Source organism: Oncorhynchus masou, chromosome 6, assembly GCF_036934945.1.
Source record: "Oncorhynchus masou masou isolate Uvic2021 chromosome 6, UVic_Omas_1.1, whole genome shotgun sequence".
Classification (NCBI taxonomy): Eukaryota; Metazoa; Chordata; class Actinopteri; order Salmoniformes; family Salmonidae; genus Oncorhynchus; species Oncorhynchus masou.
In genome coordinates, this window is record NC_088217.1 from 23886281 (window position 1) to 23902283 (window position 16003).

Genomic DNA, 16003 nt, shown 5'->3' on the forward strand with positions numbered 1-16003 from the left:
CTCTCCCTCCTATTGCTCTCTTTCCCCATACTCTCTCCCCCTCTCCCTCCTATTGCTCTCTTTCCCCATACTCTCTCCCCCTCTCCCTCCTATTGCTCTCTTTCCCCATACTCTCTCCTTCCTCTCCCTCCTATTGATCTCTTTCCCCATACTCTCTCCCCCTCTCCCTCCTATTGCTCTCTTTCCCCATACTCTCTCCCCCTCTCCCTCCTATTGCTCTCTTTCCCCATACTCTCTCTCTTCCTCTCCCTCCTATTGCTCTCTTTCCCCATACTCTGTCCCCCCTCTTCCTCCTATTGCTCTCTTTCCCCATACTCTCTCTCTCCCTCCTCTCCCTCCTATTGCTCTCTTTCCCCATACTATGTCCCCCCTCTCCCTCCTATTGCTCTCTTTCCCCATACTCTCTCCCCCCTCTCCCTCCTATTGCTCTCTTTCCCCATACTCTCTCCCCCTCTCCCTCCTATTGCTCTCTTTCCCCATACTCTCTCCCCCTCTCCCTCCTATTGCTCTCTTTCCCCATACTCTCTCCCCCTCTCCCTCCTATTGCTCTCTTTCCCCATACTCTCTCTCTTCCTCTCCCTCCTATTGCTCTCTTTCCCCATACTCTCTCCCCCTCTCCCTCCTATTGCTCTCTTTCCCAATACTCTCTCTCCCCCTCTCCCTCCTATTGCTCTCTTTCCCCATACTCTCTCCCCCTCTCCCTCCTATTGCTCTCTTTCCCCATACTCTCTCCCCCTCTCCCTCCTATTGCTCTCTTTCCCCATACTCTCTCTCTTCCTCTCCCTCCTATTGCTCTCTTTCCCCATACTATGTCCCCCTCTCCCTCCTATTGCTCTCTTTCCCCATACTCTCTCCCCCTCTCCCTCCTATTGCTCTCTTTCCCCATACTCTCTCCCCCTCTCCCTCCTATTGCTCTCTTTCCCCATACTCTCTCCCCCTCTCCCTCCTATTGCTCTCTTTCCCCATACTCTCTCCCCCTCTCCCTCCTATTGCTCTCTTTCCCCATACTCTCTCCCCCCTCTCCCTCCTATTGCTCTCTTTCCCCATACTCTCTCTCTTCCTCTCCCTCCTATTGCTCTATTTCCCCATACTCTCTCCCCCCTCTCCCTCCTATTGCTCTCTTTCCCCATACTCTCTCTCTACCTCTCCCTCCTATTGCTCTCTTTCCCCATACTCTCTCTCTTCCTCTCCCTCCTATTGCTCTCTTTCCCCATACTCTCTCTCTCTACCTCTCCCTCCTATTGCTCTCTTTCCCCATACTCTCTCTCTACCTCTGTCCCTCTATGTATTTCCCCCCCTTTCTCTTTTCCCCCTTCTCTTTCTTTCTTCCTTCTCTCCATCTCTCTCTCCCTTCTCTTTCTCTCTCCAGCCCCACCCCCTTCCTTCACTCCATCTGTTCAGCAGCTTTCACATAAAGCCCCCCTCCCTTCCACAGTGGTAGCAGCTCATTCTCTCTTTAAGGGGATTGCTGGAAGGAGCAGGGAATCAATACAGTAAAGCCTCAGAGACACACTAGGCCTGTTAATGTAGTAGGAATAGGTGAAATATGGGACAGAGTGCAGGGGTGAAGAGAGGAGAGGAGAGGAGAGGAGAGGAGAGGAGAGGAGAGGAGAGGAGAGGAGAGGAGAGGAGAGGAGAGGAGAGGAGAGGAGAGGAGAAGTCGGGAAGGGAGGACAGTGCAGATGAGAGAAGAAGTCAACACTAGCCATGTCTCTGCAGCAGAAGACTGAGACAGGGCTTCTAGACCCCCTACCAGACATCACATCAGTAGGCCCACTCAGCAGGAGCGGCCACGCTGGAGCTTCTCCTGCCTGGATGGATGATTTGCTCTCAGATGGGGGTCAGAGACACACCAAACAACCCTTATTCTCTGTAACAACCGTGATGGAAAATCACTCACAAAGCACTACATATCAAAGGTGCTATCGAGAACCTAAAAGGGTTCTTCGGTTGTCCTCATAGAATAACCATTTGAAGAACCCCTGTTCCAAGTAGAACCATTTTAGGTTCCATGTAGAACCCTTTCCTCAGAGGGCTCTACATGGAACCCAAAAGGGTTCCACCTGGAACCAAAAAGGGTAGTACCTAGAACCAGAATAGTTATCCTATGGGGACAGCCAAAGAACCCTTTGGAAGCCTTTTTAATTCTACAGTAGAAAGAACATAGGAAAACGTCCACTATAGACCTATAAATCCCCATAACTCTACAGTCAATATACAACATAATAGCCCTATCCTCTACTGCTCTGTCCTCCACCTCTTCCGCTTAACATGCAATACTTTCCAGCATGTGCAAGACCAAGCCAGTCTGTCTGTCTGTAAGGTCCCAGTCTGCAGGGTGTGTGCTGTGGGCTCAGTAAGGCGGGTGGGCAGACTGACACAGTCAGGGACATCACAGCGGTTGGCAGTGAGTCACAGCATTAATGTTGTTGAAAGACGAACAATGCTGCTTTTGCCAGAGAGAGAGAGAGAGAGAGACCAAGCTCTCAGCCCTCCACTCCTTTCTTTGCCTGTGTCAGCTAATATAAGGTATATGTCTTCATTCATTATTGATGTAAGGAAGGCTGTGAATTCCTCTGCTTTTCATTACTCTGGGACAGAAAACTAGGCAAACAGATGCCAGGCTTCTCTCTCTGTCCTTCTTCAGATGGCTTTTATCTATCTAACCAGAACCAACCCAAGATAGCTCCCACACAGGATGCCTGTATATAGCCCCGCTATTGTTATTTACTGCAGCTCTTTAGTTATTAGTTTTTCTTATCTTCTACTTTTTTTAAAAGTTATTTTCTTAAAACTGCGTTGTTGGTTAAGGGCGAGTAAGTAAGCATTTCACTCTAACGTCTACACCTGTTGTATTTGGCGCATGTAACAAATAAAATTAGATTCGATTTGAAATAGCGACTGGAACATGATTCTAAACACCAAGGTCATGTCTCGGTGACGGCTCTTGAAGTCAGGTGTTTCTTACAGACTAATGTAGATGTTCTTTCTGAATCACTGTGTTTTTCATTGATTAAGTTTGTTGCAGGTGACTAACCTTGAGAATGAAAACTTACAGAACCCTCTAATTAACTACAATCCCTTATTTACTTAACATGGCCAAGGTGAATGTTATTTTTATAATAGAAATATAATCTAGAATTGATTAGATTATATTTCAATGCTTTTTATTCTGTCTATGATGTCAGTCAGTACAAAGTAGTCTAACAGCTGCATGAACAAAGAGATGGTTTATTCATAGAATTACGGACCCATTGACTACAATGGGAATTTTCTATTCTAGCAAATCCATTTCTATTGGTTTTAGTCACTGTTTAAGTTCAAGACAACGCCACACCTTAGTCACCACCACCAGTGTCCATTAGGGCCTTGGATGCCTGGGTCACGTGATCAGGTTGTTGTGAGCCTGCCTGAGGTCATGCTTGAGTGATTCGGTTAGCCCCTGGCCTCTGCAATTGAAATCTAGTGACACTACAACATTCCCCTCTCCTGTGGTTGCACACACACACATATGCAGGCACATACACGCATAAACACACACACACACACACACACATACACGCATAAACACACACACACACACACATACACGCATAAACACACACACACACACACATACACGCATAAACACACACACACACATATGCAGGCACATACACGCATAAACACACACACACATATGCAGGCACATACACGCATAAACACACACACACATATGCAGGCACATACACGCATAAACACACACACACACACACATACACGCATAAACACACACACACACACACACACACACACACATACACGCATAAACACACACACACACACATACACGCATAAACACACACACACACATATGCAGGCACATACACGCATAAACACACACACACATATGCAGGCACATACACGCATAAACACACACACACACACACATACACGCATAAACACACACACACACACATACACGCATAAACACACACACACACATATGCAGGCACATACACGCATAAACACACACACACACACACATACACGCATAAACACACACACACACACACATACACGCATAAACACACACACACACACACATACACGCATAAACACACACACACATACACGCATAAACACACACACACACATACACGCATAAACACACACACACATACACGCATAAACACACACACACACATATGCAGGCACATACACGCATAAACACACACACACACATATGCAGGCACATACACGCATAAACACACACACACACACACATACACGCATAAACACACACACACACATATGCAGGCACATACACGCATAAACACACACACACATATGCAGGCACATACACGCATAAACACACACACACACACACATACACGCATAAACACACACACACACACACACACACACACACATACACGCATAAACACACACACACACATATGCATGCACATACACGCATAAACACACACACACATATGCAGGCACATACACGCATAAACACACACACACACATATGCAGGCACATACACGCATAAACACACACACACATATGCAGGCACATACACGCATAAACACACACACACATGCAGGCACATACACGCATAAACACACACACACACACATATGCAGGCATGCATGCAGGCACATACACGCATAAACACACACACACACACACATATGCAGGCATGCATGCAGGCACATACACGCATAAACACACACACACACATATGCAGGCATGCATGCAGGCACATACACGCATAAACACACACACACACATATGCAGGCATGCATGCAGGCACATACACGCATAAACACACACACACATATGCAGGCATGCATGCAGGCACATACACGCATAAACACACACACACACATATGCAGGCATGCATGCAGGCACATACACACATAAACACACACACACACATATGCAGGCACATACACGCATAAACACACACACACATATGCAGGCATGCATGCAGGCACATACACGCATAAACACACACACACATATGCAGGCAAGCATGCAGGCACATACACGCATAAACACACACACACACATATGCATGCAGGCACATACACGCATAAACACACACACACATATGCAGGCACATACACGCATAAACACACACACACACACATATGCAGGCACATACACGCATAAACACACACACACACATATGCAGGCACATACACGCATAAACACACACACACACATATGCAGGCACATACACGCATAAACACACACACACACATATGCAGGCACATACACGCATAAACACACACACACACACATATATGCAGGCACATACACGCATAAACACACACACACACATATGCAGGCATGCATGCAGGCATGCACACATGCATGCAGGCACATACACGCATAAACACACACACACACATATGCAGGCACATACACGCATAAACACACACACACACACATATGCAGGCACATACACGCATAAACACACACACACACACATATGCAGGCACATACACGCATAAACACACACACACACACGCGCGCACGCACAAACACACACACACTAGTTCTTCTCTTGTGGTTACATGCAGACATTTTCCTCCCTTCACCCTATAGCGGTAACGTTACAGAGCTGGGGTTTGCCACAACACAACCGCTCAGCAGCATCACACACCATGACAACCCACCATGGTAACAGTAACATGACATTGCCATTAGGCCACCTGTTTTGTCAACAGGGCTGGTTTAGCCTATTTGTCTTCACAGAAAGAGGAAGGTCCACCTCTATGCCCTCTGCACATGTTCTCTGTAAGTGGAGTGCAGGCAGCAGTGTGTAGTAGCTATCAGCCCTCCCTGTACATCACTAGAAAGTTGTTCTCTGGAGCGCGATAGCTGCTCCATGTGGATGTGCATCAGCGCTGCAGGGTGGTGGTGTTCCGGTTCAGCTTTGTGGCAGTACCATGGAGCCCTTGAAGGGTGTGTGTGTGTGTATGTGTGAGTGGGCGGGTGAAGGCACACTGCATGTGTGACAGGACTGGAAGTGACTTCTCTACAGGGCCAACCTGGCATAGACATCACTTTGCTGCTACTCTGTGTGGGCAGGCTGTGGGTGGGCTGGAGGGTAGACATGTCACAATGCTATTTTCAGGGAGTGTGGCTCTCCATTATAATGCTTTAAAGAGTTATTGCATATGTACCGTATATACACACAAACACGCACACACACACACACACACACACACACACACACACACACACACACACACACACACACACACACACACACACACACACACACACACACACACACACACACACACACACACACACACTGTTTAGCCACATTTGCTCTATATTCATATTTATGAATGACTCTCTCAACCTACAATCGAAAGTAGAACAAACAAAAAAACTCTCAAGGACTTATTTTTATCAGTCAAGACGACACAGTCGATACATCAGGATAGAGGTCATTTCCGTTCCTGTTCAGTCAATTCAGAAAGTCAATTGACATTTTGACTCAACTGAAATGGAATTCTCCACAACCGTCGTGTACAGTAGGCCTACATGCAGTCTTAGTACTTATTTACACATGAATCCAACGACTGATCCTGTGATCAGGGATATACTACAGAGGGTAGTGTGAACGGCCCAGTACATCGCTGGGGCCAAACGTCCTGCCATCCAGGACCTCTATACTAGGTGGTGACAGAGGAAGGTCCTAAAAATTGTCAAAGACTCCAGCCACCCTAGTCATAAGACTGTTCTCTCTGCTACCGCAAGGCAAGCGGTACCGGAGCCCCAAGTCTAGGTCCAAGAGGCTTCTAAACAGCTTCTACCCACAAGACATAAGACTCCAGAACATCTAATCAAATTGCTAGCTGGACTATTTGCATTGCCCCCCTGTCTTTTACGCCACTGCTACTGTTATTATCTATGCATTGTCACAACTCTACCTACATTGAGGTACATATTACCTCATCTAACCAGTGCCCCCACACATTGACTCTGTACCAGTACCCCCTGCATATAGCCTACACATTTACTCTGTACTGGTGCCCCTATATATAGTCCCAGTACCCCTTGTATATAGCCTCCACACTGACTCTGTACCGGTACCCCCTGTATATAGTATTGGTACCCCCTTTATATACCCTCCACGTTGACTCTGTAACGGTACCTCCTGTATATAGTACTGGTACCCCCTGTATTTTGCCTCCACACTGACTCTGTACCAGTACCCCTTGTATATAGTACTGGTATCCCCTGTATTTAGCCTCCACACTGACTCTGTACTGGTGCCCCCTGTATATAGTACTGGTACCTCGAGTATATAGCCTCCACACTGACTCTGTAATGGTGCCCCCTGTATATAGTACCGGTACCCCCTGTATATAGCCTCCAGACTGACTCTGTTCTGGTGCCCCCTGTATATAGTACTGGTACACCCTTTATATAGCCTCCAGACTGACTCTGTTCTGGTGCCCCCTGTATATAGTACTGGTACACCCTTTATATAGCCTCCACGTTGACTCAGTACCGGTTCCTCCTGTATATACCCTCCACACTGACTCTGTACCGGTTCCTCCTGTATATACCCTCCACACTGACTCTGTACCGGTTCCTCCTGTATATACCCTCCACACTGACTCAGTACCGGTTCCTCCTGTATATACCCTCCACACTGACTCTGTACCGGTTCCTCCTGTATATACCCTCCACACTGACTCTGTACCGGTTCCTCCTGTATATACCCTCCACACTGACTCTGTACCGGTTCCTCCTGTATATACCCTCCACACTGACTCTGTACCGGTACCCCCTGTATATACCCTCCACACTGACTCAGTACCGGTTCCTCCTGTATATACCCTCCACACTGACTCTGTACCGGTTCCTCCTGTATATACCCTCCACACTGACTCTGTACCGGTTCCTCCTGTATATACCCTCCACACTGACTCAGTACCGGTTCCTCCTGTATATACCCTCCACACTGACTCAGTACCGGTTCCTCCTGTATATACACTCCACACTGACTCTGTACCGGTTCCTCCTGTATATACCCTCCACACTGACTCTGTACCGGTACCCCCTGTATATACACTCCACACTGACTCTGTACCGGTTCCTCCTGTATATACCCTCCACACTGACTCTGTACCGGTTCCTCCTGTATATACCCTCCACACTGACTCTGTACCGGTTCCTCCTGTATATACCCTCCACACTGACTCTGTACCGGTACCCCCTGTATACAGTACTGGTACCCCCTGTATATACCCTCCACACTGACTCTGTACCGGTACCCCCTGTATATACACTCCACACTGACTCTGTACCGGTTCCTCCTGTATATACCCTCCACACTGACTCTGTACCGGTTCCTCCTGTATATAGCCTCCACAATGACTCTGTACCGGTACCCTCTGTATATACCCTCCACACTGACTCTGTACCAGTACCCCCTGTATATAGCCTCCACAATGACTCTGTACCGGTACCCTCTGTATATACCCTCCACAATGACTCTGTACCGGTACCTCCTGTATATAGCCTCCACAATGACTCTGTACCGGTACCCTCTGTATATAGCCTCCACACTGACTCTGTACCGGTACCCCCTGTATATAGCCTCCACACTGACTCTGTACCGGTAACCCCTGTCTACAGTACTGGTATCCCCTGTATATAGCCTCCACACTGACTCTGTACCGGTACCCCCTGAATATAGTACTGGTACCCTATGTATATAGCCTCCACACTGACTCTGTACCGGTAACCCCTGTCTACAGTACTGGTACCCCCTGTATATAGCCTCCACACTGACTCTGTACCGGTACCCCCTGTATATGGCCTCCACACTGACTCTGTACCGGTAACCCCTGTCTACAGTACTGGTATCCCCTGTATATAGCCTCCACATTGACTCTGTACTGGTGCCACCTGTATATAGTACTGGTACCCTATGTACAGTGCCTTGTGAAAGTATTCGGCCCCATTGAACTTTGCGACCTTTTGCCACATTTCAGGCTTCAAACATAAAGATATACAACTATTTTTTTGTGAAGAATCAACAACAAGTGGGAAACAATCATGAATTGGAACGACATTTATTGGATATTTCAAACTTTTTTAACAAATCAAAAACTGAAAAATTGCGCGTGCAAAATTATTCAGCCCCTTTACTTTCAGTAGCGCAAACTCTCTCCAGAAGTTCAGTGAGGATCTCTGAATGATCCAATGTTGACCTAAATGACTAATGATGATAAATACAATCCACCTGTGTGTAATCAAGTCTCTGTATAAATGCACCTGCACTGTGATAGTCTCAGAGGTCCGTTAAAAGCACAGAGAGCATCATGAAGAACAAGGAACACACCAGGCAGGTCCGAGATACTTTTGTGAAGAAGTTTAAAGCTGGATTTGGATACAAAAAGATTTCCCAAGCTTTAAACATCCCAAGAAGCTCTGTGCAAGCGATAATATTGAAATGGAAGGAGTATCAGACCACTGCAAATCTACCAAGACCTGGCCGTCCCTCTAAACTTTCAGCTCATACAAGGAGAAGACTGATCAGAGATGGAGCCAAGAGGCCCATGATCACTCTGGATGAATTGCAGAGATCTACAGCTGAGGTGGGAGACTCTGTCCATAGGACAACAATCAGTTGTATATTGCACAACCATGGCCTTTATGGAAGAGTGGCAAGAAGAAAGCCATTTCTTAAAGATATCCATAAAAAGTGTTTTTTAAAGTTTGCCACAAGCCACCTGGGAGACACACCAAACATATGGAAGAAGGTGCTCTGGTCAGATGAAACCAAAATTGAACTTTTTGGCAACAATGCAAAACGTTATGTTTGGTGTAAAAGCAACACAGCTCATCACCCTGAACACATCATACCCACTGTCAAACATGGTGGTGGCAGCATCATGGTTTGGGCCTGCTTTTCTTCAGCAGGGACAGGGAAGATGGTTAAAATTGATGGGAAGATTGATGGAGCCAAATATAGGACCATTCTGGAAGAAAACCTGATGGAGTCTGCAAAAGACCTGAGACTGGGACGGAGATTTGTCTTCCAACAAGACAATGATCCAAAACATAAAGCAAAATCTACAATGGAATGGTTCAAAAATAAACATATCCAGGTGTTAGAATGGCCAAGTCAAAGTCCAGACCTGAATCCAATCGAGAATCTGTGGAAAGAACTGAAAACTGCTGTTCACAAACGCTCTCCATCCAACCTCACTGAGCTCGAGCTGTTTTGCAAGGAGGAATGGGAAACAAATTCAGTCTCTCGATGTGCAAAACTGATAGAGACATACCCAAAGCGACTTACAGCTGTCATCGCAGCAAAAGGTGGCGCTACAAAGTATTAACTTAAGGGGGCTGAATAATTTTGCACGCCCAATTTTTCAGTTTTTGATTTGTTAAAAAAGTTTGAAATATCCAATAAATGTCGTTCCACTTCATGATTGTGTCCCACTTGTTGTTGATTCTTCACAAAAAAATACAGTTTTATATCTTTATGTTTGAAGCCTGAAATGTGGCAAAAGGTCGCAAAGTTCATGGGGGCCGAATACTTTCGCAAGGCACTGTATATAGCCTCCACACCGACTCTGTACCGGTACCCTCTGTATATAGTACTGGTACCACCTGTATATGGCCTCCACACTGACTCTGTACCGGTAACCCCTGTCTACAGTACTGGTATCCCCTGTATATAGCCTCCACCTGTATATAGTACTGGTACCCCCTGTATATAGCCTCCACACTTACGCTGTACCGGTACCCCCTTTATATACCCTCCACGCTGACTCTGTTCTGGTACCCTCTGTATATAGTACTGGTACCCCCTGTATATAGCCTCCACATTGACTCTGTACTGGTACCCTTTGTATATAGCCTCCACACCGACTCTGTACCGGTACCCTCTGTATATAGTACTGGTACCCCCTTTATATACCCTCCACGCTGACTCTGTTCTGGTACCCTCTGTATATAGTACTGGTACCCCCTGTATATAGCCTCCACATTGACTCTGTACTGGTACCCCCTGTATATAGCCTCCACATTAACTCTGTACTGGTACCCACTGTATATAGCCTCCACATTAACTCTGTACTGGTACCCACTGTATATAGCCTCCACATTGACTCTGTACTGGTACCCCCTGTATTTAGCCTCCACATTAACTCTGTACTGGTAACCCCCAGTATATAGCCTCCACATTGACTCTGTACTGGTACCCCCTGTATTTAGCCCCGCTATTGTTATTTTTCTACTTATCTGTTTTTTCTTTTAACCTTTATTTAACTTTGCAAGTCAGTTAAGAACACATTTTCATTACAATGACGGCCTACCCCGTCCAAACCCGGATGTTGTGTGCCACCATATGGGACTCCCAATCATGTCCGGATGTGAAGCAGCCTGGATTCGAACCAGGTACTGCAATGACAACTCTTGCACTGAGATGCAGTGTCTTAGACAACTGCCCCGCTCGGGAGCACCAATTATATTTTTTTAAATTACTTGTTCCTTTTATTTTTTATTCTTATTCGTATTTTATAACTGCATTGTTGGTTAGGGCTTGTAAGTAAGTATTTCACTTTAAGGTCTACACCTGGTGTGTTCGGTGCATGTGACTAATACAATTTGATTTTGTATCAATTACTAGAGCTATGCCCTCTCTGTCTACACAGCAACCTATGGCCGGCTCTCCAGATTGTCCATGGAAAGAGCTTTTCCGTCCATGACTAAGTTTAATCTGTCTGGGAAAGTGACCCTTCAAGTAAAGTCAGCCTTATATCCGTATAACAACACAGTATTTATTGACAGTGTGAATCTAATCACCGTTCCTGAGATCAAAAGAGATAAATCATCAACATGGGAGATGGATGTTGACCTGTAACCCTCTGACCCCATCCTGTTCGGGGTCATCTAGGAACATAATGGAGAATGTATTGATTACCCAGCTCAGTGGTGATGTCCTCCTGGGCTATTGTGGTGTGTCCCAATAACCAACACTTTCTCCTGCCCTCGTTTAATACTTCCCTCAAAAATCTAAAATAATTTAATTAGTGGGAGCATGGTCTTATGGGAGTTTTCACCATATTTCTTATAACAGTAATTTCCTTTCAAAACAGTGAAGGGAAGTGAAAAGTGCACACTGTGGGAGAAAGGAGAGATAATTGGGACATAGCCAGTGAGGTAATGCCGAAAGGCTTACATAGCTACAAGGTCATGGATATCCAAGACCACACCTGGGTACCAGTGAGACCATCACAGGCTGATTCATCTATCTCGTTGGCCCGTTTTCCTGTTGTACTGAAGAAGGCACAGTTGGGGTCAAATCGTTGCTTGATTAAACCAACACTTGAGACCATAATGATTCTCTCTAATCAAGTTCCTGGGACAAGTTTATTTTTAAGTATGTGCGCACAACACTTCTTCCCGCCTCTTCTGTGTTTGACCCTACTCTAGTTGGATAACCTGGACGAGCAGGCTGCTCAGATCAGACGGGAGCTGGATGGACGCCTGCAAATGGCCGATCAGATTGCCAGGGTGAGTCTGATAGCCTACAGACAGAAAATAATCCTGCAGTAGCAGGAAATGTGAATTATTATGTGGATTATAATGAATGGATATTGTTGTAGGGGTTGATTAAAAAAAATCTTCTTCAGGGAAAATCAAGTTTGAAATTTCAAATTGGAAATGACAAACTGCAGAAGCCTTTTTAATACACATAAAAAAGTTTATTCTGCGTCAGGGTGATTGAAGTAAGATCCTACAGCTGTATACACACCGCAGTAGAACAACATCAACACACGGGTAACATTGTGCTGAGCTACATAAGAACCTCAATTTGTAGGCTAAGAATCAAAATGGCCTGACTATGTGAGTTCCCTATTCTAGAAACAGCTTTACGTCACAATGAATACTGTAGGCTACATACAGTATCTGTTAATCTATTGAATGACAAGCATTTACATTAGTGTTGACAATTTGGATATATTTTATAAGTAAAGTGTCTTTCCTTTTCAGGATAACTAGTCAACATGGACACAAAAGCTGACTTAACTCTAGTAAAAACAGTTTTGAACAAGAATTTTTGGTCAATTTTCTTTTTTTTTCAAAGGGTGGCAAGTTCCCCAAGTTTGTGTCGAAGGAGATGGAGCACATGTACATAGAGGAGCTAAAGGCATCGGTGAACCAGCTGATGGCCAACCTGGAGAGCATGCCCGTGTCCAAGGGAGGAGAGTTCAAACTGCAGAAGCTGAAGAAAGGACACAACACCTCCATCATGGACATGGGCCAGGAAGACGAGAACACACTGTCTAAATCTGACGTGGTGCTCTCCTTCACTCTGGAAGTAGGTACCCTAATCCTGTCTAGGAAGGATAAAACCTCAGCATTTTGGCATTGAGACAGAATATCCTAAATACAATGTTACCATTCACCTGCCTCTGTCTTTATAAGCAGGATAAGTAATCAAAAACATGATCAACCTATTTGTTTACAACGTATCAGTGTTCTGTGGCAAGGATAACACTGTTTCTATTGAGGTCTGTGGTGGTGGTAGTAGTGGTGGTGGTAGTGATGGTGATGATGATGATGATATAGCAGATTTTTACCTCAGCTGGCCCTTTGATAAACTGATTTGCACTTTCATTGGTCTATTGGTTATTTTAGAACATGGATACATTCCATGCCGAAGTCCCAGAGTGTTTGCGCTTATGCTTTAATTTTCTTCTATCTTGATAGATGTATATAAATCTAGACCAGGGCCCGTATTCACATAGCGTCTCTGAGTTGGGGTGCTGAATGATCTAGGATCAGGTTCTCCCTCTTATTAGTTATGATTTGAAATGCAAAACTGATCCGCTCTCATACTCTGAGACGCTTGTGAATATATACCTAGTATAGATTGCAAACAGGTTGCCCTCCAACCATAAAGAAAGAGAAGAACAAATAAATGAACAAAGAAGGAGTGAAATAACAGATCACAAGGTATACCTAGGTAATGTAGTGAAATAAATTACCTCCTTTTTTACATTTCATAGCAAACTTCATAATAACTCATTATAGTAACTCTGGTTATGATGAACAATCTAAGAGAATACGATATACTCAGAAGAGCCATTTCTGTTCCCCTAGCTACTTAAGGAGAAGGAAGTTCTAGCACTGGCAACAGGATTGGTGGGTCCCCTGCGGGACGGTTGAGCTAACATAGGCTAATGGGATTAGCATGAGGTTGTAAGTAACAAGAACATTTCCCAGGGCATAGATATATCTGATATTGGCAGAAAGCTTAAATTCTTGTTAATCTAACTACACTATCCAATTTACAAAAGCCATTAAAGTGAAAGAATACCAAGCTATTGTTTGAGGAGAGTGCACAGTTTTGAACATGAAAAGTTATTAATAAACAAATTAGGCACATTTAGGCAGTCCTGATACAACATTTTGAACAGAATGCAATGGTTCATTGGATCAGTCTAACACTTTGCACATATATTTCTGCCATCTAGTGGCCAAAATCTAAATTGCACCTGGGTTGGAATAATACATTATGGCCTTTCCATTTTCCATTTCAAAAAGATGGTACAAAAAAAATACAGAAAAACGGTTTTTTTTTCTTTGTATTTTCTTTTACCAGATCTAATGTGTTATATTTCCCTACATTCCTTTCACATTTCCACAAAGGTCAAAGTGTTTCCTTTCAAATGGTACCAAGAATATGCATATCCTTGCTTCAGGGCCTGAGCTGCAGGCAGTTAGATTTGGGTATGTCATTTTAGATAAAAATTGAAAAAAAGGGGCTGTTCCTTAACACCACTCCCTCCCCAGCCTGGTCTCAAAGACATGTAACATAGTAAATGTAAATCTGGAACACTCAAATTAGTATATGTTACGTTTGGTACGTTACATAAGACAGAAGGATGAAAGTAGGGTGGTTGGATAGGTGCATAACGTGAACGTCTATCAACCCAAAGGTTGCGTGTTCGAATCTCATCACCTATCCACCTAGCTCACGTTAGCGACAATATATTGCAATTGCAGACATCCACAAATTAATACATACTAGAGGTCAACGACGATACAGATACCGATTATTGGATTATTGGAGGACCAAAAAAGCCGATACCGATTAATCAGATTTTTATTTTTTTATTTGTAGCAATGACACTTATTTTAACTTAATATAATACATCAATAAAATCAATTTAGCCTCAAGTAAATAATGAAACATGCTCAATTTGGTTTAAATAATACAAAAACAAAGTGTTGGAGAAGAAAGTAAAAGTGCAATATGTGCTATGTAAGAAAGCGTTTCAGTTCCTTGCTCAGAACATGAGAACATATGAAAGCTGGTGGTTCCTTTTAACATGAGTCTTCAATATTCCCAGGTAAGAAGTTTTAGGTTGTAGTTATTATAGGAATTATAGGACTATTTCCCTCTATACCATTTGTATTTCATTAACCTTTGACTATTGGATGTTCTTATAGGAACTTTAGTATTGCCAGTGTAACAGTATAGCTTCCTTCCCTCTCCTCGCTCCTCCCTGGGCTCGAACCAGCAACACAACGACAACAGCCACCATCGAAGCAGCGTTACCCATGCAGAGCAAGGGGAACAACTACTAGAAGGCTCAGAGCGAGTGACGTTTGAAATGCTATTAGCACGCGCTAACTAGCTAGCCATTTCACTTCGGTTACACCAGCCTCATCGCGGGAGTTGATAGGCTTGAAGCAATAAACAGCGCAATGCTTGAAGCACCACGAAGAGCTGCTGGCAAAACGCACAAAAGTGCTGTTTGAATTAATGTTTACGCGTCTGCTTCTGCCTACCACCGCTCAGTCAGATACTTAGATACTTCTATGCTTGTATGCTCAGTCAGATTATATGCAACGCAGGACACGCTAGATAATATCTAGTAATTTCAACCATGTGTAGTTAACTAGTGATTATGATTGATTGTTTTTTATAAGATACGTTTCATGCTAGCTAGCAAC

At 44.5% G+C, this 16003-nt stretch overlaps 1 protein-coding gene across 3 annotated transcripts in view; it reads left to right on the forward strand.

Moving 5' to 3' along the window:
* LOC135541688 (calcium-dependent secretion activator 1-like) overlaps nt 1-16003 on the forward strand; it is a 199832-nt gene that overhangs the window by 114295 nt on the left and 69534 nt on the right. For all 3 annotated transcript variants that reach the window (XR_010455985.1, XM_064968004.1, XM_064968005.1), the window contains exons 4-5: nt 12470-12550; nt 13125-13358. Coding sequence is in view for 2 of the 3 variants with exons in the window: in XM_064968004.1 (XP_064824076.1) it covers nt 12470-12550; nt 13125-13358 (315 nt within the window). In the remaining variant the exon portion in view is untranslated. The remainder of the gene's footprint in view (nt 1-12469; nt 12551-13124; nt 13359-16003) is intronic.